Consider the following 27,237-nt stretch of genomic DNA (forward strand, 5'->3'; position numbering starts at 1 on the left):
AGGGCTCTGCACCCAGCAAGAAGTCTGCTTGAGGATTCTCTCTCTCTCTCTCTCTCCCTCTGCCCCTCCATCATACACACTCTCTAAAATAAATAAATCCTTAAAACAAAATTAAGGGTATGTACATTGAAAACCCCTATACTGATGATCCAGATTCACCAACTGCTAAACTTTTACTATTATCACCACATCTGCTTTTTCTCTGGTAAGCACACACACACACACACACACACACACGCACGCACGTGTGCACACATACATTTTCTTTCTTTGAAAATCACCTACAGACACCACAGTCCTTCCCAATAAGATTGTACCTCCTTGAAGAAAAAAGATCTTCTCCTAGCTAACTAAAAAACCATTAAAACACCCAAGAAATTGAACATGAAAGTGATAATATTATATAATATTACTTACATTTTACTTTTACAGCTTACATTTTACTTTCCCATGGGAGAAGCTTTCAAAAAGTACTAATGCCTCGTCCACATCCCCCAGAAAGCCTGACTCAGCTGACCAGGGTGGGGCCTAGGCATCTGTATTTTTTTAACGCTCTCCTGCAGCTACCCCAGGAGATTCTCATGTACCGCTAGGATTAAGAGATCCTCACGCTGCCCTAGGTTTCAAAACGATTCTTTACAAAAATACCAGTATTTACAAATCCATCTTGTTAGGGTGTTAGCTATCCTACAGGCCCAGGCCCAAATTTGGCTCACTGCCCTTTTTTTTAAATAAAGTTTTATTGGCACACGGCCACACTCATTCAGTCACATATCGTCTGTGGCTTCTTTCACGCTATGACAGCAGAGCTGAGTTGTTGCAACACAGGCTGTGTGGTTCTCAAAACTATTTACTACCTTTACCAAAAAAAAAAAAAAAAAATCTGCCAGCCCCTTTTCGCTATAAGCCAAGCCCACGTCCCTCGTACTATCTGGTGATTCTACGTTCTCCAAATGAGCCATCAGGGACCGTATCAAGGAAAAACATCTTTAGCTATAAAGGATGCTAATTATCATCGAGTAGGAAAAGAAATAAGAAGAAATTCTATGCTTCTCCAAGAAGGGAAAATAAAAAATCCCACGCCAAGACTCAAATCTAATTATCCCCCAGGAACTCATGATTCTGGGGCCAGCCTGTGGGTTCAAATCCCGGCTCTGCATTTAGAAGTTGGGTGCCTTTGGGCAAGCGACTACTTCCCCTCCCTGTGCTCGGCCAAAGCAAGAGAGAACGGTGCGCACCTTCGAGACTTGCTGTGAGAACTAAATCAGCATTTGCAAAGCATGTTAGGAGCGCTCAGTGCATGGTAGGTGCTTCGTGAGTCTGTGCCATGATCTCCCCCCGCGACTGACACATCCCACCCCCCGCCTGGTTTTATCAACAAAGTTTCATTGGACACAGCCGTGTCCATTTGCTTATGTTGTACAAGGTCAGAACTGAGACGGTAGGACCAGCAAAAGCTCAAATATTTATACTCTGGCCCTTTCCAGAATGTCTGTGGAGCCCGAGCTACTCCCACGGTGAGTATAGGGCGTCCTTTCCTGCTTACAATCAACATGATCACCAGCTGGTTCTTCTTGGCCACCTGCGCGTGGGAGAAGATGCAGTCCAGCACCTGGGACATGTCTGGCTTCAGCCGCTCCCTGAGGTTTATCACGCACTTGTCGTAGTGAGCTAGAGGGAGACAAAAGGGGTGAGGCTCGGGCCCTCCCGCCCTGTGGGCTTGTCACCAAGGCTGGGGGGACTCTTGCCTTGCTGGAAATGATGCTCCACCCGCAAGTATCTCCGCAGGAGGTCCAACACCACTGCCTTCATGTAGCCGCGGGTCCCGCTGCGGTACCTGGGAGGCAAGGAGAGGCTGTCTGAACCGCCAGCTCCACCTCCTGGGGCGCCCGAGTCTACAGCCGGGCCTTTCGGGACTTCCGAAAGGAGGCTGGACCCCCTACTCCTCAAGGCTGGGAGGGACGTGTGAGTCGGCGTATTTGCACGAACTCTGTAGGCCAAAGACAGCAGCGACTCGTCCAAGGTCATCCAGCCAGCCAGAGTCCAAGCCTGAGCCTTCGGATGGCACCTGCCCATCCCCAGAGAGAGAAGACGGGATGCTGAAAAGGGTCAGCTTGCATACACGGTTGATACCAAAAATGATCAATTAACCACCCTAGGTATAAAGATAGCTTGAAAGATAATTAAACAAAAGATAATTAAACGAAACTTGGAAGACATTTATCGATAGATCCCTATGAAAATGTCACTTCCCTTTTAAAAAACAAATTTTACACTGGATGTCCCCTAAAACATTCTAAATCATTTCTGCACATAGGAAACAGTTTCCTAAGTGACAGGACACTGAGTTTTAAGGACATTAAGACCAGTTTAACCCCAGAGTCACTGACAACAGGAGAAAGAACCTAAAATGTACACTTACTCAAATGTGATCTAAAAGAATATATATATAGAACGGAGCTCTGAAGGGTGTCTGGGTGGCTCAGTCGGTTAAGCATCCGACTCTTGGTTTCAGGGTCATGAGACTGAGCCCTGCATCGGGCTCCATGCTCAGCGGGGACTCTGCTTGAGATTCTCTCTCTCCCTCTCCATCTGCCCCTGCCCCCACTCGCATGCAAGCGCATGCTCTCTCTCTTTCAAATAAATAAATCTTTTATTAAAAAAAAAAAAGAACAGAGCTGGGATATTTATGTTTAACACAGAAAAATCTGCTAGGGGATTGTTCATTTTCTTCTAGGTGTTTCTCTGAAGCTAAAGTGTGGGTTTAAGGTTAGCGACCTTCTGGGGAGGGTCTCTCGTCCTAGCCCTTGGCTGTGACACTCTCTCTTCAGGGGGAATCCACACTAAGACTCCCTTCCCCAGCTCAATCCTAGATGGGCAGTCTGAGTCCCCATGAGCCCAGGTGCTCCCTGAAAAGAAGGGCATTCTCCTAGGGTCCTGCTTCTCTGTGCCTCTGTTTCCAGCACGTGGTAAACGTGAACGCACTTCATCTCCTCCAGTTTAAAACTGTTTCAAGTCTGTCTTCATATGTGAAGCTTTCCTGTGGGGTAGAGCTTTCCCACGACGTGGCAGTTCTTCCTGTCATCAGAACAGTTCAACCTGCTCAAGAGCCATTCAAAATACAAATTCTTCATCCACTCTCTTCTGCAAGGACTTCAAAACCACAAGGACAATCTGTAGAGTCCTTGAAGGCCTATAAAGCCACCGCACCCTGCTGTCCTGTAGGCAAAGCTACCCTGAGGACTCGCTGGGCACCAGCACTTTACGAGCATTAATCCACTCACAACGCAGCAGGACTAATTGCGCACAAAGGGTTTTTATTCCCATTTTACAGACTGGCAAACTGAGATCGCAGGAGAAAAGGGCCTTGCCTGGGGTTTCTGGGGTTAGGACTAGCTATGCCGGGATGGTAATCAGGGTCTCTGGACCCCACGCACTGTCTCTTGGTTGGAGCCTGCCCTGAAGAGAGCCCCAGAGTGCTGCATTGGGGTGATGCGCCGACAGTGAGTGGGACGACCGCCCCCCACGGAGGGCCGAGGACTCACCTCTGGACCAGCTGCACAATGCTCTGGGTGTTCATGAAGAAGACCTCCCGTTCGGCCCTCCGCTGCAGGGTGGCCGCGTGGCAGTCCAGGATGGTGGCTATCTGGACGGGCAGACAGGACAGGTCTGGCCACTCACAACCACACAGTCTGCTCACCGCCACGCGGGAGTCACCAGAAAGACCCACCGTGGGCTCCCATGGAGGACCCACCCAAGGCTCATTCAAAACTTGAAAACTTCAGCTCCAAAGCCCTCTCTGGCCACCCAGAAAGAGCTGTTCACCCCGCCTGACCTGTTGCTTGAGGAATTTGAGCTTAGAATGACAACGATCCCATAAAGACACGTGTCTTAGTCCTCTCCACAAATATGAATGGTCTGGGGGAAGGGAAGGGAGTGTCCAACCCCAGAGAAACTGAAGCGGGCTGCGGGGGAAGGGGGGAGTCTTGTTTGTATAACTAGATTTAGCATTATTAGCATACTGTTTTTGGCAACAAAAAATATCTTTAATGAAAAATCTGCACCAACAACAAATTCCTGAAAGGTCCAAACACATACTTTTCTCAACTGGGGTTTGTTAGAGTTTTGTCTGGTTATTTTTCAGTTGAGATATAATTTACATACCATAGTATTCCCCTCATTCATTCATTCATTCATTCATTTTTTAAGCAGGCTCTATACCCAGTGTGGGGCTCAAACTCATGACCCCAAGATCAAGAGCTACAAGGTCTACTGACTGAGCCAGCCAGGTGCCCCCCCTTTACAGTATACAGCTAACTAGTTTTCGGCTTATTCATGTGCAACCATTGACCACTATCTAATTTGAGAGCATTTTCATCACCCTGGGAAGAAACCCAATAACCATTCACAGCTACTCTTGAGCCCCCTCCCCCAGCCCCTGGCGACCACTTATCCACTTTCTGTCTCCATGGATTTGCCTCTTCCGGACATCTCGCGTACATGGAATCATGCAACGCGTGGTCTCTTATGACTGGCTTCCTTCACTTCGCACGTTTTCAGGGGACGTCTACGTTGCAGTATGAATCCGTATTAGATTCCTTTTCGTGTTGGAACAATAGTCCAACCTCTAGAGTGGTTGACCTCCAGGAATGACCTGATCTATGCTGACCCGTAGCTCCCCAACTCACAAACATGTGGGTGGGGGCATGACGATGGAACGCAGCCCTTCTAACCAGACCAAGGGCAGAAGGTAAAAACTGACAGAGGAGGTTCCTCCAAATGCAAATTACCTTAAAAAACACTTGACAAAGCAACACCCCCTCCTCCACAAAAAAAAAAAAAAAGGCAGCACAAAATCAGGAAAACATAGCATTACTAGAGATATTTCATCCTACCCTGGAATGTTTTCCATTATTTAAATATTCTATATACCTAGGGCCCCAAGATGATCACCTTACAAACACCAAAGGAAGAAAATCAAAGCTACAGGCTAGCAAGAAAATCCCACAACCGCCTCTGTTTCAGCCAGAAATGTTGGGGGAAACGCTGCTTGTATTTGAACCAACTGTTAACTCCTATTCTGAATCCGAGTTTTATGGAGTAAGGCCCAGTAACTGTGTTCATCTCAACAACGTTGGGGAAAATGCTGGGGTTCTGCTGAGAAGGGCTCGAAAGGAAACTCTCAGCCTGCGCCATCTTGGGTGCTCGACCAGAGGCCATGGTGGCCGGAAGTTGAGTTCCCAAGGCGGCACCTGCGGGCCCCCCAGTGGAGCTGGGGAGGCGGGGTACGCACCTGCTGGCTGGGGAACTGGCACAGCACCGAGGTGATGTTGCTGGCGTACTGAGCCATCACCCTGCGGACCGACTTCTCCACGGGGGCGGGGATACGGCCGGACACACTGGTCATGATTTCCTGCAGCTCCAGCAGCGGCAGTGATGGGTGCCGGAGGGTCATCATGAGCTTTTGCACCCACTCCTTCAGCTGAAGCGGGGACCACAGCGTTAGCCAGAGGCCCTGTGGGGGGCATGGGCACTGCCACCCTCCACCGGGCACCCGACACACTCAACCCATTCAGATCCTGTACCCAAGGAGCCAAACATCGAGACCCAGAAGCTTCTGGGACATTCTGAGTGGAATGGCCCCCTGACTACAAGGGGAATGCCCAGTTTCCCTGCACCCCCCTCTCTCTAGGAACCCACACAGCCAGCATGGTGTGAGAATAGAACACAAGGCCATGTGAAGTGCTAACATTTGTGGACATTTGCTTAGTGCCAGACAACGCTCTAAAACCTTTATTTGTATGTTCTCATCTGATCCTCAGAAACAACCCTACAAAGTAGATACAATCATTATTCCCATTTTACAGTTGAGGAAACTGAAACAGAGAGGTTGATGAAGTTGCCCAAAGTCACCCAGCTGGTGAGAAGCCAACCCAGGCCATTCAGCTCCAGGGACTCTTCACAGCTGCCCTACAATACCTCCGGGTGCCCCAGCAGCTGAAATGTTGACGGTCTCTGAATGAGAAGGATAATGGTGCTGACTCCAAAGGAGTTGTGTCATTTAAAAATGAAAGAATGCGAGCCCCGGCAAGTGCAAAGACTAAATAAATGTTGCAGGTTTAGTGATCACAGTCAGGCTGCACAGCAATCAGGAGCTAAGGGTATGGACTCTGAAGCCAGATGGCCAGGGCTCAAATTCCATCTTTGCCTTTTCACAGGGCAAACACGGCAAGTTTCTTAGTCTCTCTGTGCCTCAGTTTCCTTAGCTGTAAAGTGGAACTAATATCATAGGTTGTTGGGAGGATGAAATGACTTACTAAATTTCAAGTGCTCAGAGTACTGGACAGTGGTTGGCCATTGTACCACCATCACCACCGTCACCCCCAGCACCAGCATCACCACCATCGTCACTACCACCATCACCACCATCACCACCAGCATTACCACCACCACCACCACCATCAACGTTACCATCACCAACATCATCACCCCCACCAGCATCACCATCACCCCCAGCATCACCAGCACCACTGTCACCCCCAGCACCAGCATCACTACCATCATCACCACCATCACCACCAGCATCATCACCACCACCAGCATCACCATCAACATTACCATCACCAACATCATCACCCCCACCCGCATCACCATCAACACTACCACCACCACCACGACCAGTATCACCTCCTCCACCATCACCACCACTAACATGTTTTGCTACTCTGAGATAGGTTGTGACAGATAATTTTATCGCTATTGATATTGAATTTAGCGCCATGGATCTTTCACTGAGGTCTGCAAATGTGAAAACTTCTGACTTCTCTACAGAATAAGTAGGCAATGGGCCCCTGGGATGAACAACGAACAGACTGTGTCCCTGAACAAAGTGATCTCCTCACTCTCTAAGACGTGACCCACGCGGACTTCTTGTTTATTTATTTATTTTTTAAAAAGATTTTATTTATTTATTTGACAGACAGCCAGCGAGAGAGGGAACACAAGCAGGGGGAGTGGGAGAGGAAGAAGCAGGCTCCTAGCGGAGGAGCCTGATGCGGGGTTCGATCCTATAACGCCAGGATCACGCCCTGAGCCAAAGGCAAGACGCTTAACGACTGAGCCACCCAGGCGCCCCCGGACTTCTTGTTTAACTTCCTGCTTAAACATTCTCTGGGCTGAGATGAACACAAAACCAATCTAGCTTTTACAACAGTTTATAATCAAAGAGAACATACGCTGATGTTTACAATCAGACGAGGGCGTTCCTGAGAAGAAGCCCTTTGTAAAAACAACAGAGGACTAGCCACTCTTCCATACCCGACTCCAGTAAAGACCTCGGAGCTCATGGAATAAGCCCTCCTGGCTCCTCACACAGACCTGCACACGGGTGTAGAATACACACCTATCCTTTGCACGTGACCTACCTTTGTGCTAAAAATAGGCTCCGGCAGACAGTAGCCACTCATGACGTTGGTCAGGTTTTCCAGGACATTGTGGAAAACCTGGTGCAGTTTCTCTCCCACGATGGGCAGAGTTTGCTGGGAAGGGAGCTCTCCTGTGAATGGCTTGGCCTGATGAGACAAAAGAACCGGAGGTCAAGGACACGTGCCTCCTGAGACGAGATAAACAGAGGGGCAACGCAGCCTGACCAGGACAGTCCACGATATAATGAGGATGAAGCCTGAGGGGAAAAGAACAAAAAACCCCACAAGAACACATACTGGAAAGTCAAAATTGCTAAAATCCCACCCCAAGGTGGGTTTCCCAAATCTCCCCCGCGGCAAATGCCGTAGTCCATTGTTAGAAGCTCCCAGTGATTTTGGAAGAAGTTACATTCTTTTGTTTTGCTCTGCTTTCTAATCAAAATTATCTCCCTATCTTCCCATTTATTTTCCATCTTTATTGAATCCTGAAGATAAACAGCAGGATGGAAATTTATGAAGTTCTCATGCAAATGTCCCAACTTTTTGTAAATCCTCAACCTTTAGCCTTAGAGAACCAAAAAAATGAAAAGCTCTCCCAAGGGGCAACCCCGACCCCAGGAGCCCATTTATTGATTCATTCATTGTAAAAATGTCCACTGAACACCTACTACATGCAGTCCTGGGACCCAGGAGCTTTGGGATGTGCTGTTCTGCTGACCTGGAACCCTCAGCTTCCTGGCCTCTCCCCTGTCCCAACCCTGTGGGCTTGTCTCATCCTTCGAGATGAACTGGAGGATCTCCTTCTCCACAACCTGGTGCTGGCTTCTCCAGCTGGGCACCCACAGCAGGGGCCACGGGCAGCCCCTCTTACTGCACAAGGGCTCATCTCATAGGCACACATGAACGCCCAGGGACTGGTGGCCGGGCCCTGTCTCATGAACCTGGCATGGGAAATGGTTGCTGAATCACGTGCAGGCACACAGACCTTTCTGGTGATCTGAAAAGGCTCAGTCTATTTCTGGTTTTGGGAACCCACTACAGAGAATAATGAAAAAAATGAGAAGAAAACTGATAGAATATTCTGGAAAAAAGAGGCAACGTGTTTCTTTTTGAAATGCTCTTACTAGCCTTTTATTCCCCCTTGAGCATATGTACTAATTATTACAGAAGGAAAAAAACACAATTCAGGCATGAATGACAAGCTACCCCTCCATATGCACGCCTTGCTTAGGACGGTGTAAACGTTCATTCATTCAGCAGCAAGACCTGTTTTGGGTTGTTGTTTTTTTCTGAGTACCCTGTATGCCCCATGCACTGTGCCAGGCACCAAGAATACAGTGACGAACAAGAGAGTGGTCCTTGACTTCAGAAGTCACAGTTTCATGGGAAAGCTTAACGATCAGTTATAAGAATCTAAATCAGAGGTCCCACTGGGGCCTGACTTCAGGGCCATACATATCACAAATATTCTGGTACCCTCTCTGCTGGTCCGAAGGACGGGGTCCTGCCCCCACAGCACCGGAACCTCTGTGTATACAACCAAAAAATATCTGTGGAGCACCTCCTACATGCCTGCCCTGTTTGGGAATCTAGCAGGGGGCGAGTAAGACAAAATGTACTGGGCTCATGGTGCTTCCAATCTCGGGGATGCCAAAAATTACACCCACGGGACAATCAGTGAGACACGTCGTCTCTCTGATCATGAATGACAGTGCCAGGGAGAGAAGGATAGCAGGGCAGGAGGATGGGGAGTGTAAGGTCAGGTGTGTGTGTGTGTCATTTTTTAAAGGGGGGTCAAAACAGGAGCCTAAGGAGACAAGGCAACTCTATAATATACTAACCTAGATGTGTTCCTGGATTTGGGTAAAAACTAAAGAAATACAGTCGTGTTCACTGCAGCATGACTCACACCAGCCAAAAGACAGAAGCAACCCGAGGATCCATCGATGGAAGACTGGGTAAACAAAATATACGCTACGCAAACCACGGACTGTTACTCGGCCTTCAAAGGGAGTGAAGCATGGACACCTGCTACAACACGGATGGGCCCTGAGGACGTTATTCTAAGTGAAACAAGCCAGCCACAAAAAGACAAATATCGTACGATTCCACTAATACGAGGTTCCTCGAGGAAGTCAGATCCCTAGAGAAAGAGCGACTGCCAGAGGCTGGGGGAGGGAGGAACGGGGAGTTAGTGTTTAATGGGTGTAAGAGTTTCAGTTTGGAAAGATGAGAAAGTTCTAGGGACGGATGACAGTGCTGGTCGTACAACAGTGTGAATGCCCTTAACGCCACTGAAACGCACCCTTCCAAACGGTTCAGACGCTGAATTTCACATTGTATACTTTACAGTTTACACGGGAGTACTGAGATCTGCATAACCTATGGAGTTCAGGGAGTAATCATGTATCAATAGCGCTTCATCCATTGTAACAATATTATCTACTCTCTGTACTTACGTGTCAATAACTCAATACGAAAGTGCGCAATCGGAGTTTTACTCTGGGTGGGCTAGTGAGCTGCTGGTGTGAGGGGTGTGAGCAAAGTGGGCGTGCTTCTGTACCCATCACACTGGTTGCTGGGGGCTCACAGAGGCAGGACAAGAGCCGGGAGCAGTCAGCCAGCTCTGTTCCCAGAAGAGGCAGAACCGTGAGCGCTCCTGAGCCAGCCGGGGTGGCTGCGCTGGGGTGCGACATACCGGGTGCACTTTGGAAGGGTCATCGAGCTCCAGCCTGGCCACCACACAGCCTGCCTCCAGCATGGCCCCCGGGCGCTTCATGTACTTCACCCGGCCACTTTCCTGCACGCTCAAGGTCATGATCATCTTCATCACCTGTTTTGCGGGAAGGAGAAATAAGACGAGCCCACGGGGACTGGCTTGTGCGTGTGACAGCCAGAGTCACCCAGAACTAGTACTCCGGAGCAGCTGGTGCTCGGTCATTTAAACAGAATGACTCCCTGGGCAGAGCTCAAGTGTAAAGCATGGAGGGAACAAGCATTTGCCAGAAGCCTGCTGTGTGCCAGGCTCAGCGCTGTTCATGAATTGTCTCCATCTGCAAAGCCAGCTAGGGAGGCGGGTCATGTACTGCACCCATTTTACAGACATGGAAACTGATCTTTATTTGTAAAGTAAAGCCTCTCTCTTAGAAATACAGTTAAATTATATTATGTGGGGGTGCTTAACACACACATTCCTAAAACATGGTGCATTTTGTGACTGGCTCCTTTTTTAAAGGCAGTGAGAGGGGCGCCTGGGTGGCACAGCGGTTAAGCATCTGCCTTTGGCTCAGGGCGTGATCCCGGCATTGTGGGATCGAGCCCCACATCAGGCTCCTCCGCTATGAGCCTGCTTCTTCCTCTCCCACTCCCCTGCTTGTGTTCCCTCTCTCGCTGGCTGTCTGAGGTTTTCCCTTTGAATACTGCAGTGAATTGGGGCTGAATCCCCCATACTGGTTCTCTGAGGAATGGGCAGATGGTGGCCCAGGGGAGAGGTGAGGCCCACCAGCTCGGGTGCAGGGGTGCAGGTGCAATGCGGGATGGACCTCCCCCGGGAAGTGGAATGGAGGGGAGGCCTGGCTGCGGCCCCACCCCGAGGACCGGCTCTGCGCTCACCTCCATGTCAGCGTAGCTGCTCCCAGCCTCAACGTGGCCCCCGTCCTCCACCGTGTACTGCAGCAGCTTCCCAGCCGAAGGGGCTCTCAGGACCGTGGGATCGTTCTCTTTCTCAAACACACACGTCTTGTTGCCGATGGTAATACGGTAACTGGGAGACAGAAGGAGAGGGCGGGCGGGTAGATGGAGGGGGACCATCCACCCAGCATCCTCAGGTCTGGCTGTCCACAGTGTTTCCCCCTTCCTGAAGGCAGCCCAGAGTGTCCCCCTGGGTGTGCTCTGTGGGATTCCACTTGCCCAAATGCTAGCATCTGACGGTTACCAGGGAGATACAGGGAATGAATGGGGTGAGCAAAGCGTGTGACCCTTTCCTGGCTGAAAACCAGTTCCTTTTACTGATATAATTCTAAGAGGCATGGAGAAAGCAATTGATATTATCCAGTTAATATTTACGGACTTTAAGCCTTCACCTTATAACTGAACTGCGCAGAGTATACCCTAGCGGGGGTTATTCAAATAATCTTGAATATTCTTGGCAGACAGAACATGGCTGAAAAAGAGGTAATAAAACAGTGCTCTGGCTGGGATGAAGCCAGTCTGCCTTCTTCCAAAACTTGGAGGATAGGGAAGGGAGACAATTCTCTAAGTGGAGCTGTTGCAGGCATGCAGCCTGTGCCCACCCCCACCCCCACACTCTGGCCTGATTCTCCTGGGCTGGAGTGGGGGAGGAAGTCCGTGCCGCCTGCTCAGCCCAGCTGGTCTACGCTTCATTGTATGAGCTCAGCGTGGTCAGATGCGCCGGAACAGGAGGGTCTTTGGGGGAATCTCATGATGCCTCCGCGCTAAGTGCTTCCGGGGCAACCTGCATTTCGCTTGTCCTGGTACACAGTGACCAGTCCTGCCCCTTCTGCTTGTTAACTACGTCATGTGTGCCAACAGGTTCCACGAGTCATGACCGTGGTCTTATCCCAACACCTAGCCCTGTGCCCAGTATAAGCAGCTGCCGCCCTCGCTGGATGGCTGTATCTCCTCCAAGCCTGAGCTCAGACAAGGGCCAGCTATACGTTGTCACACGCCTTGCAGGCCCTGGAGCTGGGAGTCACGACCCATTCGGCTCTGGATCCTCCCACATTACTAGAAGTGGGCCTCTTGGGAAACTCCCCAAAACATCTGCCAGTTTTGTGGATGTCCAGCCAAGAGATTAACCTCTCCATGGGCCCCAGAATTTACTGGAGAAGCTACTTTATCTAAGACCCTTCGGCTGCACATAGCTGGCTTTATATTTTTGAGCCCCGTGGGAAAGCGTGGCTCTGTGTTGCGCCCCTCCCCCCGCCACGTACCTGTCAAACTCTTCTTTCATGTAGGTGGTATAGCTGTTACCATTATAGGACAGCAGCAACCCCCCGTCGCTTAGCCGGTGGGCGTCGATCTCGATGTGACAGTCGTTCATGATGAGGACGAACATGGTCAGAGATTGCCGGGCCACCTGCGGGGACAGGCTCAGTGTCCCTGCCTGAATTCAGGAGGCCTGCTTGTCCCTGTGCCCCAGAGCACCCTCTGCACCCCCTCCCAGGAGCAAGGGCTAGTGTCCACAGTGGTGTGCACTCTCAGGGAGCAGCTGACGGGGCTGCAGAGAGCCTGCAGTCAGTACACCGCATCTGTCCCGGGGGTGGGGGGGACTAATGGCCACCGGCTGCAGATATAGTTCGGCCTCGTCATCTCCTGCCAATCACGTGCCCTTCTCATTGCTGCCTCTAAGCATCAGCCCCAACTAGGGCCACCCTGAGTAGCAGGGAAGGTGGGTGGGGAGGTGGGGGGGGTCTCCTGTGGATGAAACAGCCCTGGAGACTCCACCAGTGACCAGGACTCTGCCGTCCCCTGACCCAGCTCTGCGCAGGGGCACCCAAGACATTTGGGACACTCGAGAGAGGCACAGGTGGCCAGGCCCGGCCTCAGCTCTGTACTTGGATCTGACATACTAGCCCTGGGTTCACTGTGGGTGTGCTCTCTCAGAAGACAAAACACCCTCAAGAGCCCTCAGACCTCTAAGATACATATGCTGAGACCAAAGGTAGCAAGAAATAGAGGAATGTTTATTGCAACATTACTCATGGTAACAGGAAAACTGAGACACAAACTAGCTATCCCACAACCTTGCAATGGAATACCCTAAACCCACACTGTCAAATAGGGCAGCCCGGAGCTAGGCTGGCTATTTACCCGTAAATTAATTTAACTTAAATCATATATAAAATTCAGTTCCTCAGCACTCAGTAGCCCCAGGTGGCCCTACTGGAGAGCATGGACACAGACCATTTCCGTTCCTATGGAAAGTTCCACTGGACTGTTGCCTATAGACACCAAACTGACATTAAGGAAACTTGTTAATAACACGGGAAAACTTTATGCCATGATGATATCAAAGCAGTAAAACAGTATTTGCACCGTGATCTCAACTTTGCAAAATCAGTGCATAAGGAAAAAAAAAATTAGAAGAGATTTGCTAAAACCTTAATGGGGATTGCCTCCCAGGGTCAACACAGGATGGGTTTGTTCTTCTGATGTTTTATGCTTTTTTAAATTTCATACAGTAAGCATGTGTCATATTTAAAATCACGCTGGGGGACCAGGCCCCCAAAATAGCCAGGAAGCATGGAGGGGTAAAGCGGAGTGGTTTTATGGCATGCCCCCACGGAGAACGTGCTTGCTTGGCCACACTAACCCCGAAAATGTCCAAAGCTGGAAGCGTTCCATGTGCTCAGTCATCGTAAAAATAAAGGAACAGAACTTAAAAATTCTGCCTCAAAGGCAGACTCGAGCTCTGTTATCCTTTCCCTCCCAAGAAGGAGGCCTTAGCTTCTTGGGGACATTTTGCCCCCAGGGGTCAGCCTGAACCAGACCCAGGGCCTGATCCTGGGCCCACACATCTCAGATACTCTGATATTCTCTGCTGCAATGACCTCAGACGCCCCAGGAAGGTAACTGGAAACTTCTGACAGAGGACAGCGTGCCGAGTAAACCTCCAGGGAACCCGTGGTGGGCCAGGGAGAGATCAGAAAGCCATACGCTGACCTTTGGTGCGGACATACAGGACACAGTCGGCCTCACAGCCCCTGGAAACGGACCCACACACTATGCCAGCTCGGCAGTGGTCCTGCTCATGCTCTGGGTCGGACTGGATACTGTGTCCCCAAATTCATGTCCTTCCTGGCACCTCGGCACGTGACTTCACTTGGAAATAGTGTCTTTGCAAATGCAGGTAGTTAGATGAAGTCCTACTGGAGCAGGGTGGGCCCTCAATGCGATCTGAGTGGTGTTTTTCAGAGCAGAGACACACAGAGGGAAGACAATGTAGACACACACACACACACACACACACACACACACACACAGAAAAGGCGGCCACATGAAGCCAGAGGCATAGCTTGGAGTGACGGTCTACCAGCCACGGAATACCAAGGACGGCCCTACAACCACCAGGAGCTAGGAAAGCATGAAACAGATTCTTTCCTGGAAACTTCAAAGAGACCAGGGCCCAGCGGACACCTTGATTTTAGACTCTGGCCTCCAGACTCTGAGAGCACACACTTCTGTTGTCTGAAGCCACTGGCTCCACGGTACTTTGTCACGTCAGCCCCAGGACACTCGTACATGCTCCGTGGTACACTGTGCGTATTGCTCAAGCCTGCACGCGCCAAAACCCCAAGCGCTTCGGTTTCAAGGGCACGGGACTGCCCGGGGAGTCCCAGGACCCAAGCACGAGCAAGTCCACTCCAGACAGAAAAACTCCCACCAGCCTCCAGAGTGCTGGAGACAGCCGAGAAACCGGGGCCTTCACCTTGAGAATGTACTTAACACCTCCATAAATTAGTTCCACATCCACGATGTTCAGCAGAGAAGCTGCAGGAAGGACCTGGCCCCTGAAAGAAAAGACAGACGTGCGGTCGGCTGTGGGAATGAACGAGAACGCTCGGGCCACCCTCTGGATTTGAACAGATCACCCAGCTCTTCGCCTCGCCTAAGCACCACCACATCTGGCTGTATTTAAAACGCTAAATCCGAGGCACAGGCAAGGAACAGGACCCTGCTCAGAACTTAAGGGAACAGCGCTTGCTGAAGGGTGAGAAATTTGAAAAGGGCTTTCCAGGAAGCAAAATCCACAACGCTCATTCTGGGAAAAAATTCCCGACGTGGGAATCGTGCCACCTGCTTAGGAAGGAAAGCGACACACGCATTGGACTCTTATTACTCTGCACATGCACGATGACCATGCGCTAACATCTCTCGTCTTTTTAAAGTCGTTTTGGCAGCTTCGTTTGCCTATCACAGTGTCTCTGGGGGTGATTTCTGCCTCTACCCCAGGACATTTGGCCATGTCTGGAGACATATCTGATTGTGGTGACTCCTGGGGGGGGTACTCTGTGGCCCAGGGATCCTGTTAACTTCTCACAGTGCACAGGACAGCCCCCACAATAAAAAAAAATCAATCAGCTCAAAATGTCAAGGGTGCCAGGGCTGAGAAACTCTGCTCCATCCTATCAGTGAGCACCTGGTCCTCTTCACTCGCCACACCTGATTCGGGCAAGGGTCTGGAAGGAATCTTTGCAGAGGTGACCGATCACCTGCTTTGCTTCTCAAGTCCACCTCGTCTCTGAACTCAAGTCCTGTGAAGTACCTTACCCAAGTCAGCATGAATAGGTACACAGCGCTCGGCCTGCTACCGGCTGCCTGGAGAATCCCACCCCCAGCGGCCTCCTCCCGGGCGGCCTCGGTTCACAGGCGAGGCATTTCAGAGGCAGGCACATAGGAGGGACTCCCTAACTGCCTGCTGGCGGATTATCTGCCTTACTTGCCATTAACACACATCCCAGGGGGGTGGGGGTGATTACCCCTGCACCCTACCTTTCCAGAGAGTGTAAGAAATCCGTCATGCAAGTTCTGAACATCGCATCGGCCACGTTCAAGGCTCCGCACACCACCCCGAGCATGATATCCGGCTTCTCCGCCTAAGAGAGACTCCACGCTTCAGTGTCGGTGGTGACCAAGCCCACGGGGAGCCGACGGGGGTGGGCGGGAGTCCGTGACCCCAATGAGAGAAGCGCGCAGCTCCCCACCTGCACTTTCTCGGCGATGAGGTAATCCAACCAGCCTGTGTCGATGTCATTGTTCTGGAAGCGCTCAGTCTCCAGCAGGTTAATGAGATACTCCACGGTGGTTCTGAAGTCGCCCCGGATGGACAGTTCCTTCAAAGCCACCACCATGTTCCTTGAGGGGAAAGGCACATGGATTGTCTTCCAAATTAATATATACGTCAACAGAGCTCCTGCTCGGGGAGCCCAGAATAGCACAGCTAAGAGGGGGCCTAAGCCAGGCGGCCCAGGTGTCAACCTCGGCTCCAGCATTTACTGGTCAGGCAACCTTGGGCAAGTGACTTAACCACTCTGGGCCTCAGTTTCCTCATCTGGAAAATGAGGAAATAGCCCTGACTTCACACAGGGGCTGGAAGACTAAAATGAAACAATCCATATAAAAAGCATAGTCACCGATAAATAAGGTCAGCCGCTATGAACATGATTAATGATCGTGATTGTAATTATTATTAACCATGGCCCGTCGCTCCCCTCTCTCCAGCTGGACCTATTCAGATCCCCGTGTCCCAGAGCACGTGCCACCCCTGGCCGTCCACAGAGCTGCTCTGCTGGGTACGCACACAGTGCACCTAAGGAACGCCCACCTACAGTGTGGCGGTCACCTGTCTGCACGGGCTTGGTCGATCACCACCTTCCATTGTCCAGAGGGGTGGCCTCTCCCCAAAGAGGGCGCTAGTCCAAAGGGCTGACCCCCCCCCCCAAACTCCCTATGAAATCACAGGGAGAGTGTTTTGTACCAGAGAAAGAGGAGGAGGCATTAGAATAACTCTCTTCCTGGGAGAGGAGAGCTTTCACACCTGTCATGGTGATCCTGAGTGCATTCAGCAGGCATGGCAAAGGGGCAAGGGGAAATGAAAATGCACTGAGGTCAAATGAGCACGTCGACAATCTCGGGAAAGTCAGGTGCAGCACCAGAGTCTGCATGTAAGCGTCAAGCTATTGGGCTTAAGGGTGACCAATTTGTTCCAGCTTGCTCAGGACATGCCCAGTTTTGGCAGCGAGAAATCCCAAATCCTGGGAAACCCTCGGTCCCGGGGAAGCTGGCACAGCTGATCCCCCTATTAGACCCTGTTAGTGGCACCTGGGTGGCTTAGTCAGTTACGTGGCCGACAAGATTTCTGCTCAGATCATAATCTCAAGGTCGTGAGATCCCTGCGATAGGCTCTGCACTCACTGGGGAGCCTGCTTAAGGTTCTCTCTCTTCCTCTCCCTCTGCCCCTCCCCACTTTGCTCTCCCCCCCCCCAAAAAAAAAGCCAGAATTTTTCCCTCTGAATTCTTTTAAAGTCCATACTGGTCATTCCCAGCATAGGACAAGCCACAGGCCGTTTCCATCAGAGATCAGAGTGGGCTAGACTGGCTGGACTCCCTCTCCCTTCAATTTTTCACTCGGCATGATTAAAACTAATTACATAGGGGCGCATGGGTGGCACAGCGGTTAAGCGTCTGCCTTCGGCTCAGGGCGTGATCCTGGCGTCATGGGATCGAGCCCCACATCAGGCTCCTCCGCTATGAGCCTGCTTCTTCCTCTCCCACTCCCCCTGTTTGTGTTCCCTCTCTCACTGGCTGTCTCCGTCTCTGTCAAATAAATAAATAAAATCTTTAAAAAAAAAAAAAAACTAATTACATAAAGCCGTCAAAGAAAGCCCACTCATCAAAATCACCAAACTCAATTTAATTCATGACTAAGTGCCCTGGACTAGATAGATTTTAATACTTTTTATTATTTTTTAAATTTTTAAAAAAGATTTAAAAATTTTTTTTTACAGAGAAAGAGAGAGGGTAAGGGGGCGAAGGGAGAGAAAATCCTAAGCAGGCTCCATGCTCAGCAAGGAAACTTATGTGGGGCTCGATCTCACCACCCTGAGATCATAACCTGAGCCAAAATCAGGTCAGAAGCTTCACCAACTGAGCCAGCCAGGCGCCCCTACAGATTTTATTTTAAAGTAAGCTCCACACCCAATGGGGGGCTTGAACTTACAATCCCGAGATCAACAGTTGCCCGCGCTAGCCCCTGAGCCAGCCAGGTGCCCTGATTATAATGCTTTCTCAACAAAATGTCCACACAGTCTTTGGGATTTTTCACTCTAAACACAGGAATATTTAATTACAAAGTGAGCTGGTTTTACCTTTTGCGTTCAGGGCAAGGCAGGAGACACAGAAGAGGTGGCTGTCTGGGGATTCGGGAACCCCTTTGTCAATGTGGGTTTCTCCAGGACCTACGTCTAAGGTTTAAATCGAAAGAAGTCCCCCCACACACATTTTCTTAAAAAAGCTCTGGCACGTGGCACGTTTTAAATTTTGGAATCCCCTTGAACATTCTTTGGATCTCCTCCAAGTGCAACCTGTAATGAGCTCAAGACCAAATGACCTTGGTGGGCTCGTGAGCTCCCCTGACTTCACGGCTCTCAGATACAGGAAGAGGGCAGACTTTGCCCTTGGGCTTCAGCAAAGGGCATTTAAGACAGGGTCTGCTCTGTGATTCACTCCTTTACCGCCTGAAGTGCTTCTAGCTTCTGGAAAGAAGGAGGGAAAGGAGGAGGGGAGGAGGGAGATACTAACGAAATGGCCTCTTCCCGGTTCTCTCCCCAGGAGAAGCAGTGCCCGAACTGGGAATCAGCAAACTCGTGTAAGCCGCCGGCAGCCGCTACGCTGAAGTAACCCCACACGTTCTTGTTGCTCCGGAAATTCAGCTCCTGAACCGTTCCAGAGCTTGGCTTAAACCCCTGGAGCCGGGATAGCAAAAGCAAAATGGGGGGGGGGGGGGGGAGATCATCACTCCAGATATATTTGCATCAAAATTAAACCCTAGACACACCCGAGAACCCCCATAACCCAAAACTTAGTGGGATCAATGGAACCCTGATCTCTCCCACTGGGGGTGCGGGTGTACCCATGTCAAGACATCGGTGCGTGCGTGTAATTTTTACTTTAAAAAAAACTATAAAAATAAATAACCACGTTGGGATGGGGGAGGAGGTATAGACACAGTAGGGGGAACGCTGCTCACTGAGGGAGCTGAGTGGAAGTGCATTCTGGTTTTATAAACGACATTGTCAGTCATAAAAAGTTTAAATGGAAGAGAAGAAGGGCTGGATTTCAAATTCTGGATTATGAAAATGCCAGCAGATAAATGTGATGTGAACACACACCTAATTTGCTTACGGGGCATGGGGGTGGGGCGGAAAGCCCATCCCCCTGAGTATCATTTTGCTAAGAGGGGGGTGGACGTGGACCCTCTCCCTGGGATTAGGGCTCCTGGCATGTGTAGTGGAGGCATCCGTTTTGAGAGATGGGGAATTTCAGGTGCCCGGGCGATTTCCACTCTGAGCTCTCTGTCCTCCCAGGCCCCTGTAAACAGGCCATCATCCCCCTAAAAAATACCCATTTTGCTTGTGCACCACCAGAGTCCGTTGTCTGCAGCCAAAGATGCCAAGCTGATACAGCTACCATAGCGTCCAATTCTTTAATTAGAAGGGGAGGGAGGGAGACAAACACCTCTCTTACCCCAAGTTTCTTAAATGTAATCATTAAACAATGAGGTTGTGGTAGATTATGGAGACAATGTGACAATCAACCGTAAGTAAGACAGATACCAGCTGGCTGGTTTTTCAAGGCACAGAGAAGAACAAGTCACAAAGGAACTCCTTACAAGGGACCAGCCTCCAATTAGGGTGCAGCAAAGAGTCCGGGGGCCAGAAAACCAAGGACCCGGGTTCTAAAGCTGGCTGCTTGTCCCAAAGATGAACCCATTGGGTCCAACCCTGGGGCTCGGTCACAGCCTCAGCAGGTGCCAGGCACGAAGCAAGACCCTAACGTCTCGAGCCATAGCGCAGGGACACACTGCCTGGCAGGGGCACGATCCTGTACGTGAGCGATGAAGGTACCTGCCCCGGTCCCTGGCACACACACTTCCCATCAATAAACCACTGCCCTCCCATGCCACGGTTTCCCTGTCTGTACTTGGAGAAGCCTGGGCGTCTCAGCCAAAGCTAACATTCAGGGTCTGCCCCATGCCGGGAGCCCGGAGATGGCAGGCGCGGGAGCCCCCAAAACTTGCCTCATCGGGGTTCTCACTGGTGATTCTAGCCGCAATGACATGGCCTCGGGCGAGTGGAGGGTTGGCAGGAGTGTCGAAAGAAATGGGTGTCACCCCCCACGGCGACTCTCCATACAGAAGCCGGATATCCTTCAGCCGGTGCAGGGGCACCCCCATGGCAATCTGAAATGACGAAATCCACCCCGCGGATGGTCAGGCCCCACGAGCACCCTGGCCCCCAAACACCAAGCACACTGCTAGATGCCATGGAGGCAGAGGTGCCGTGAATGACCTCAGGTATCCCGAGCACCTGCTGAGCAGACGGCACTGCGCCACATGGTGGCGGGAGAAGCAAAGCAAGAGAAAGGCAGAGGGGTCCCCAGAGTGGCTCAGTTGGCTAAGCGTCTGCTGTCTGCTCAGGTCATGATCCCAGGGTGCTGGGATCGAGTCCCGCTTCGGGCTCCCTGATCAGCAGGGAGCCTGCTTCTCCCTCTGCCTGCAGCTCCCCCTGCTCACGCATGCGTGCTCTCTCAAATAACCACATAAAATCTTTAAAAAAAAAAAAAAAAAGTAAAAAATTTTTTTTCTAATTTTATACTTTTAATTTCAGGTAGACATGTAGTAGCATCAGTGCTGTATTTCCCGAGTGTCGTCATTTTATTGTGATATTGTGCCAGAATGATCTCGTTCTCTTTTTCCTTCTTTTTTTTTTTTTTTTTAAATGATGTTGTTCTTAGGGTCTTTTTACTTAAATATTTAGAGGCAAAGAGCCATGAAGGTTCAAGTCAAAACATATCTCGAAAAGTTAAGCCAAAAAAAAAAAAGAAAAAAAATTACACCAACGCACAAATAGAAAGAACACAAATGTGGCCGAGGCTAACAACAAGTGGGCCGAGGCACAGGGGCTGGGTGGTAACTGTACCATCCTTGTAACATTCCTCCTGAAATTTTCCAAACAAACACACACACAAACAAAGACAGAAAACAATAAAACAGCTGAGAGAGGAAGAAGAGGAAGGACAGAGACATGCACTCATACATTTTAAACATCTGAGTTCCCATTCATGCAGGAGTTCCTGACTCTGGGTCATGAGTTCTCAATGGGGCGGATACTGCCCCTCAAGGGGGCAGATATTTGCACCTGGGGGTGAATCGATCTTACTCTTTGTATCGGTCACAGATATAGCTTCAGTAAAAATTACACACAGTATATCTGTGATATTAAAATTTTATAAGGGGAGAAATTAGGGGGGAAGTGTCTAAAAAGGCTCCTTTGGGGGCCGGTAATGAAAAAAAGGCTGAGAACTTCTCTGGGTCTGTGAATGGAGAACACGGGGTCCACGAATGGCCTGGGACTGTATGTATTTTTTCCCTCAGGGAGAAATTCAACGGGCTTTTGCCCATTTCTCAAAGGGCCACATAGCTAGACAAAGGTGACGAACCACTCCCCAGAAGGTTCTCCACCTGCGTGGTTCTCCACGCTACTCTCACGACAACACACTCACTTCCCCAGGGATGGCCCGCCAAGAGGGGGGCAGGAAGGTCTACCACGGGCAGGACAGGGAGACCCCAGCCCGGCCGGAAGAAACCCCAGGGCTCTGAGCGCAGGTCCTTGCCTGTAACTGGGCGGCAGGCAGGTTGACGTCGGCGATCATCTCTGTGCAGGGGTGCTCCACCTGCAGACGGGGATTCAGCTCCAAGAAGTGGAAGCTGCCATCCTGGCTGTAGAGATACTCCACCGTCCCCGTGCTCACGTAGCCCACCGTCTTGGCCAGGCGGACGGCACACTGCAAAGACACACAGCCTGAAGGGTTTCCAGTGGTTTTCTTGGATCATCTTCCTGGGGGGCTTAGTAGGTCCCCCAGCAAATGCTGAGGATCTGCTCGGCATGAGCTCCTCTGGGACCTCAGAGATCACAGTCCCTATGATGGGCCCCAAGTGTCTTCGTGGGCACCTGCCCCATGTTGGCAATGGGGACTGCAGGGCGGAGACGGCTCTCTCTCCCTGTGGCTGCCCCCTCCCCGCCCCTGAGCTCTGCAGAGCGCACCTGCTCCATGATCTCGAACACAACCGGTATGGCAATGGTGGCCGGCGCCTCCTCAATGATCTTCTGATGCCGCCGCTGGATGGAGCAGTCACGCCCGAACAGGGACACGGCGTTCCCATACTGGTCGGCAAGGATCTGGACCTCCAGGTGTCGGGCATGCTCGGCCAGCTTCATGAGGAAGACGGGGGAGCCAGGGATCTCACTCTGCACCTGGGGGGACAGCAAGAGGGGCTCGCTCTGCCCTGGGGGGACCGGGGCCGGAGCGGGAAGTCCTCCGAAGATCTGTCCACGAGTCTGCTGACTGTTTAGCTTTGTTTTACCTCTGTCGCAGACATGCCATTCTCCTTGACGTTTTAAGTCCAACACTGTCAAAATACATCATGCAGAAGCCGGACTTTCCCCATGACCCCACCTCCTAAAGATAACGTGCTGTTAAGATTTGGGTACACACTGGGTAAGAGTTCAATGTGGTCAAGAGTTAACTGGATAAGTTGATGTGCTGGTAGGACCTGGGTACACACTGGTTTTCTGCTGCACATTCAGGAACAAACACAACACACAGAATGTTTTTTGGATAAAAATAGGACCAAAACATGCTACCCGGAAGCTTTCTTTTCCTCCTCCTTAAATAGTACTCTCTTGGCCAGCTGTCCATGGTGGAACCTATACACAGAGAGACTTACTTCATCCTTTTCATGGCTAAAAGGCAATTGTCCGGAAATTCTTAATGATGGTATTAAAAAAAAAAAAGTGTTCACATGGAATGACTTCTAAGAATTTTTTTTTAAAGCAAGCTGCAGTAATACATGGGATGGCCTCCGTTTATATGAAAAATAATAAAACAGAGCTGTTATGAACATCTATATAAAAGTATATACAGGGGCGCCTGGCAGGCTCAGTCAGTAGAGCACGCAACTCCTGATCTCGGGGTTGTAAGTTCAAGCCCCACACTGGGTGTAGAGATTACTTTGAAAAATTTGTTAAGTCTTTTTAAAAATTCTTAAAAAAAAAATTGGTTGCATCTGGGAAGGGGGGAGGAGTTGAGAGGTGGTGGTGAAAAGAGAATTTTCCTTTTTTACGCTTCACATATCCCTAAAGTGTTTGAATGTTCACAAAAGAACATTTTCATATCACACCCACGTAATCAAAAGAAAAACACTGGTACATGTGTATGGGGGCAGTGGTATATGGGACCTCTGTACTTCCCACTCCATTTTGCTGTGAATTGAAAACGGCCCTAAAAAGTAACATCTATTTTACAGAAAGCGGGGGGGGGGGGGGCTTTAAAACCTACACAACCCCTAAATGTCATGGAAGATCCAGGACTGGATCCTGACACAGAAAGATTAGTGGGGAGAACTGGTGAGATCTGAGTCAAGTCTGGAGTTAATAGAAACACATCCCTGCTAATCTGTTAGTCGTGACAAACATGGCAGACCTAACGGGAGATGTTAACGATGGGAAACCAAGTGAAGGGTAGATGGGGACTCCATGCTATTTTCACAACTTCCAAGTAAACAGAACTTCTTCCTCCCCAAGGCACCCCAAAAATCTACCCACCCCAGTGGAGACACGTGATAGTGAAACCACGACTTCATAGAACATTCATATATTGCCCACAGCTGTTTAATTGGTAAACCTTTTAAGAAAGCCATTTATTGACATGTTTTTGTAAGTGCATGTGCATGCTATTTAACTAAGTCCTTGGCACGTGGTCTTCACCCAAGAAAATAATTCAGAAGAAAAAAACAGCTAAGTATTATTTATGTTCCATGTTATATATTATAAATATTATATATTATTATGAAATATATTGTATTACAGTAGCATGATTCATAACAACGGAAATGGAAACAAGCTTAACATTTCACAAAAAAGGAAAGGCTTCATAAGGAAGACTACAGACACACAGGGAATATTATGCAATCATCAAAATAATTGTAATGACTGGAACAACACAGAAAACAGGTCCGTGATCTACAATTTAGAATTTTTTAATATGTAAAACAAAACACTGTGCAGAACGAATATAACTGTTTAAAACATGCACATGAACAAGGTCTAGAAGAAACCCTAGAAATTCTAAAATAGTTGCATTAAGAATGGGAAGATCATCAGCCTACCTTTTTTAAATGTTGCCAATGGGCAAATGTAATAGGCATAAAGTTTTAAAAGTGAAAACCCAGCTACAAATAAGTAAATACATGGTTCATTCCTACAACAAAAGTCAATCATCTAGAAATGTTTAAAAATACCAAGACTAGTAAAATTTACAAAATGTCCCATCTTCTGATAGACGTGAATATAGTCACAAATAGAAAGATACTCCGGCCCTGTATCTCTGAAAGCATTTAAAGTCACGTGGACTCACAGGATTGAACATTTAAGGAAATGACGTACGGATCAACCCAAACCAGGAACTTCTGTGTATGAAAACGTACACATTTGCTTAGGAACATGGCACAGCAGTACTCCAGCTCCCACAAGTGTCCTCTTGATTCCTAACACAGTAATGCTCATGAAAATAATCTGGTGGCCAACAACTAAACACATGCAATTCCCAAAGATATATGGGAAAATGCCCAGCAAGAAGAGCTCACTTGTCTGAAAAGGATTGGGAAGTCCTCGGGACTCTCTGCCTTCCGGATTCCTTTCCCTCCGCCGCCTTCAGATGCTTTGATCATCAAGGGAAAACCAATTTTTTCTGCCATCTGGGGGCGAAGGACAAAGAGACCTCTTTAGAAGGTAGACAGTTTCCAAGCTACCGAGAGGCTCTAGCACCTTGGCCCCCCAAACCCTGTGTTTACCTGTAAGCCCTCATCTATATCTTTCACACAACCCTGGTTGTAAACATCTTCTGGGACAGTGATCCTCTTCCCCCACTGCAGATCCTCTTCTGCCCATTCCACCGTCAGACCTAGAGAGTCACAAAAAAAGCTGAAGCCTCCCAAGGATGGCAGAGATTCAGATACAACACAGAAACCACAGGGCCCTTCCTCACCAAAGCCTCTCTAGCCCTGGCTGCTGGACCAGCAGTATACACACATGGTCCTTCAGCTTCCCACAATGCCTGTTAAGTTTCTTAAGGGCTGGCTCAACCTTGAATTGGAAATCAAGCTTAAGAAATTCAGACTGAGGGGCGCCTGGGTGGCTCAGCTGTTAAGCGTCTGCCTTCGGCTCAGGGTGTGATCCCAGCGTTATGGGATCGAGCCCCACATCAGGCTCCTCCGCTGGGAGCCTGCTTCTTCCTCTCCCACTCCCCCTGCTTGTGTTCCCTCTCTCGCTGGCTGTCTCTCTGTCAAATAAATAAATAAAATCTTTTTTTAAAAAAAAAGAGAAGAAAAGAAATTCAGACTGAGGGGCACCTGGGTGGCTCCGTCAGTTAAGCATCTGCCTTTGGCTCAGGTCATGATCTCGGGGTCCTGGAATCAAGCACCGCATCGGGCTCCCGGCTCACAGGGAGCCTGCTTCTCCCTCTCCTCCCTGCTTGGGCTCTCTCTCTTGCTCACTATCTCTGTCTCTCAAATAAGAGAGAGGGAGAGAGAGAGAGAGAGAGAGGGAGAGAGAGAGAGAGGAAGGAAGGAAGGAAGGGAAAGAAAGAAAGAAAGAAAGAAAGAAAGAAAGAAAGAAAGAAAGAAAGAAAAGAAAAGAAAAGAAAGAGGAAAGAAAGAGAAAGGAAAGGAAAGAAAGGAAAGAAAAGGAAAGGAAAGGCAAGAAAGTAAAGAAAAGAAGAAAGAAAGAAAGAAATTCAGACTGAGCCTACCATGAACAACCATATTAATCTGAACCCCAAAAAATTCCAGTTCTACCCAGTGAAGTCATTTATATGTAAATCACTGTTTTCTAAAACCCTGTGAAGATTAAAAACAAATAAGCCTTCCATTCCAAATTTAAAATTCCATCTTTGGATGAAAAAAATCAAATTGGAGGAAAAATTCCTGAGACTTTTCCTGTTTATTTTTAATTTATCTTAGAAACTCCACTTTTCAGAATTTAACCTAAGGAAATGATTAAAAAGTACACAGAGATTTAGCTAGTAAACTATCAAGACTCCATTACTTTTAGTATTTTTTTTAAGGATTTTATTTTTGTGAGAGAGAGACACAGAGAGAGAGAGCACAAGTGGGAGGAGGGACAAAGGGAGAGGGAGAAGCAGACTCCATGCTGAGCAGGGAGCCCAAGAAGGGGCTCAATCCCAGAACCCTGAGATCATGACCCAAGCTGAAGTCAGACACTTAATCGACTGAGCCACCCAGGTGCCCCTACTTTTAGTATTTTTTAAAATTAGAGCAAAACAACCTGGAAACAACCTTACCATCTAACCATAGAGGACTGTTAAATAAATTATGGTACATCTATATGATAAAATCTTATGCAGACATTTTAAATGTCGTAAAGTGTAGTTATTGACATAGAACGGTTAGTTAGAAAAAATAAATCACAAAGTATAGTAAATATAAGATCTCTGGCTTTTTAAAGGATGTGCCTAGAAAAAAAAAGACTGGAAAGGTAGGCACCTAGACTATAACAAATGTTCAACACCGGGTCATAGGATTATGGATGATTTCTATTTCTTTTCTTTTCTTTTTTTTTTTTTTTGTTAATTCTGTATTTTCTAAGCTGTCTACAACGAAACTGTACCACTGCTTAATTAATTTTAAAAATTTTAAATGAAAGAATAAAAAAAGCATACTCCTGCCACCCCCTCTGCTCAGACTGGAAGAGATCCCCCAAAGTGAAGCTCGGGCCACTTACCGCTTCCACTCCAGGGCAGTGTTGGGATCTGCAGCGTCTGGGCTACAATGGTGGAGGCGATCTTATCTCCCAAGGCCCACATGGCCTCACTGGGAGGGCCTGAGGGATCAGGGACAAAGAGGAAGGCAGAATAGAGTCAGTCACGAGCCCCTTGCAGCCAAGTGCCAGTCAAATGCACAGAGAAAAGTACTCAGGTGCTGGCTCTGGAGGAA

General features: G+C 49.2%; 1 protein-coding gene across 4 annotated transcripts in view; it reads right to left on the minus strand.

Moving 5' to 3' along the window:
• Positions 1-27,237, minus strand: part of ACACB (acetyl-CoA carboxylase beta) — a 122,625-nt gene that overhangs the window by 46,298 nt on the left and 49,090 nt on the right. For all 4 annotated transcript variants that reach the window (XM_045791488.2, XM_045791489.2, XM_087857265.1 and 1 more), the window contains 18 exons: positions 27,026-27,124; positions 25,078-25,187; positions 24,871-24,981; positions 22,271-22,480; positions 21,840-22,010; positions 20,245-20,406; positions 18,747-18,910; positions 16,151-16,301; positions 15,939-16,042; positions 14,875-14,956; positions 12,377-12,522; positions 11,037-11,187; positions 10,123-10,257; positions 7,425-7,571; positions 5,294-5,482; positions 3,546-3,646; positions 1,749-1,837; positions 1,547-1,671 (listed from right to left, as the gene is read on the minus strand). In XM_045791488.2, coding sequence (XP_045647444.2) covers positions 1,547-1,671; positions 1,749-1,837; positions 3,546-3,646; positions 5,294-5,482; positions 7,425-7,571; positions 10,123-10,257; positions 11,037-11,187; positions 12,377-12,522; positions 14,875-14,956; positions 15,939-16,042; positions 16,151-16,301; positions 18,747-18,910; positions 20,245-20,406; positions 21,840-22,010; positions 22,271-22,480; positions 24,871-24,981; positions 25,078-25,187; positions 27,026-27,124 — 2,447 coding nt within the window. The remainder of the gene's footprint in view (positions 1-1,546; positions 1,672-1,748; positions 1,838-3,545; positions 3,647-5,293; positions 5,483-7,424; positions 7,572-10,122; positions 10,258-11,036; positions 11,188-12,376; positions 12,523-14,874; positions 14,957-15,938; positions 16,043-16,150; positions 16,302-18,746; positions 18,911-20,244; positions 20,407-21,839; positions 22,011-22,270; positions 22,481-24,870; positions 24,982-25,077; positions 25,188-27,025; positions 27,125-27,237) is intronic.

This window comes from Ursus americanus, chromosome 30 (genome assembly GCF_024610735.1).
Source record: "Ursus americanus isolate L20-20 chromosome 30, mUrsAme1.1.p, whole genome shotgun sequence".
Classification (NCBI taxonomy): domain Eukaryota; kingdom Metazoa; phylum Chordata; class Mammalia; order Carnivora; family Ursidae; genus Ursus; species Ursus americanus.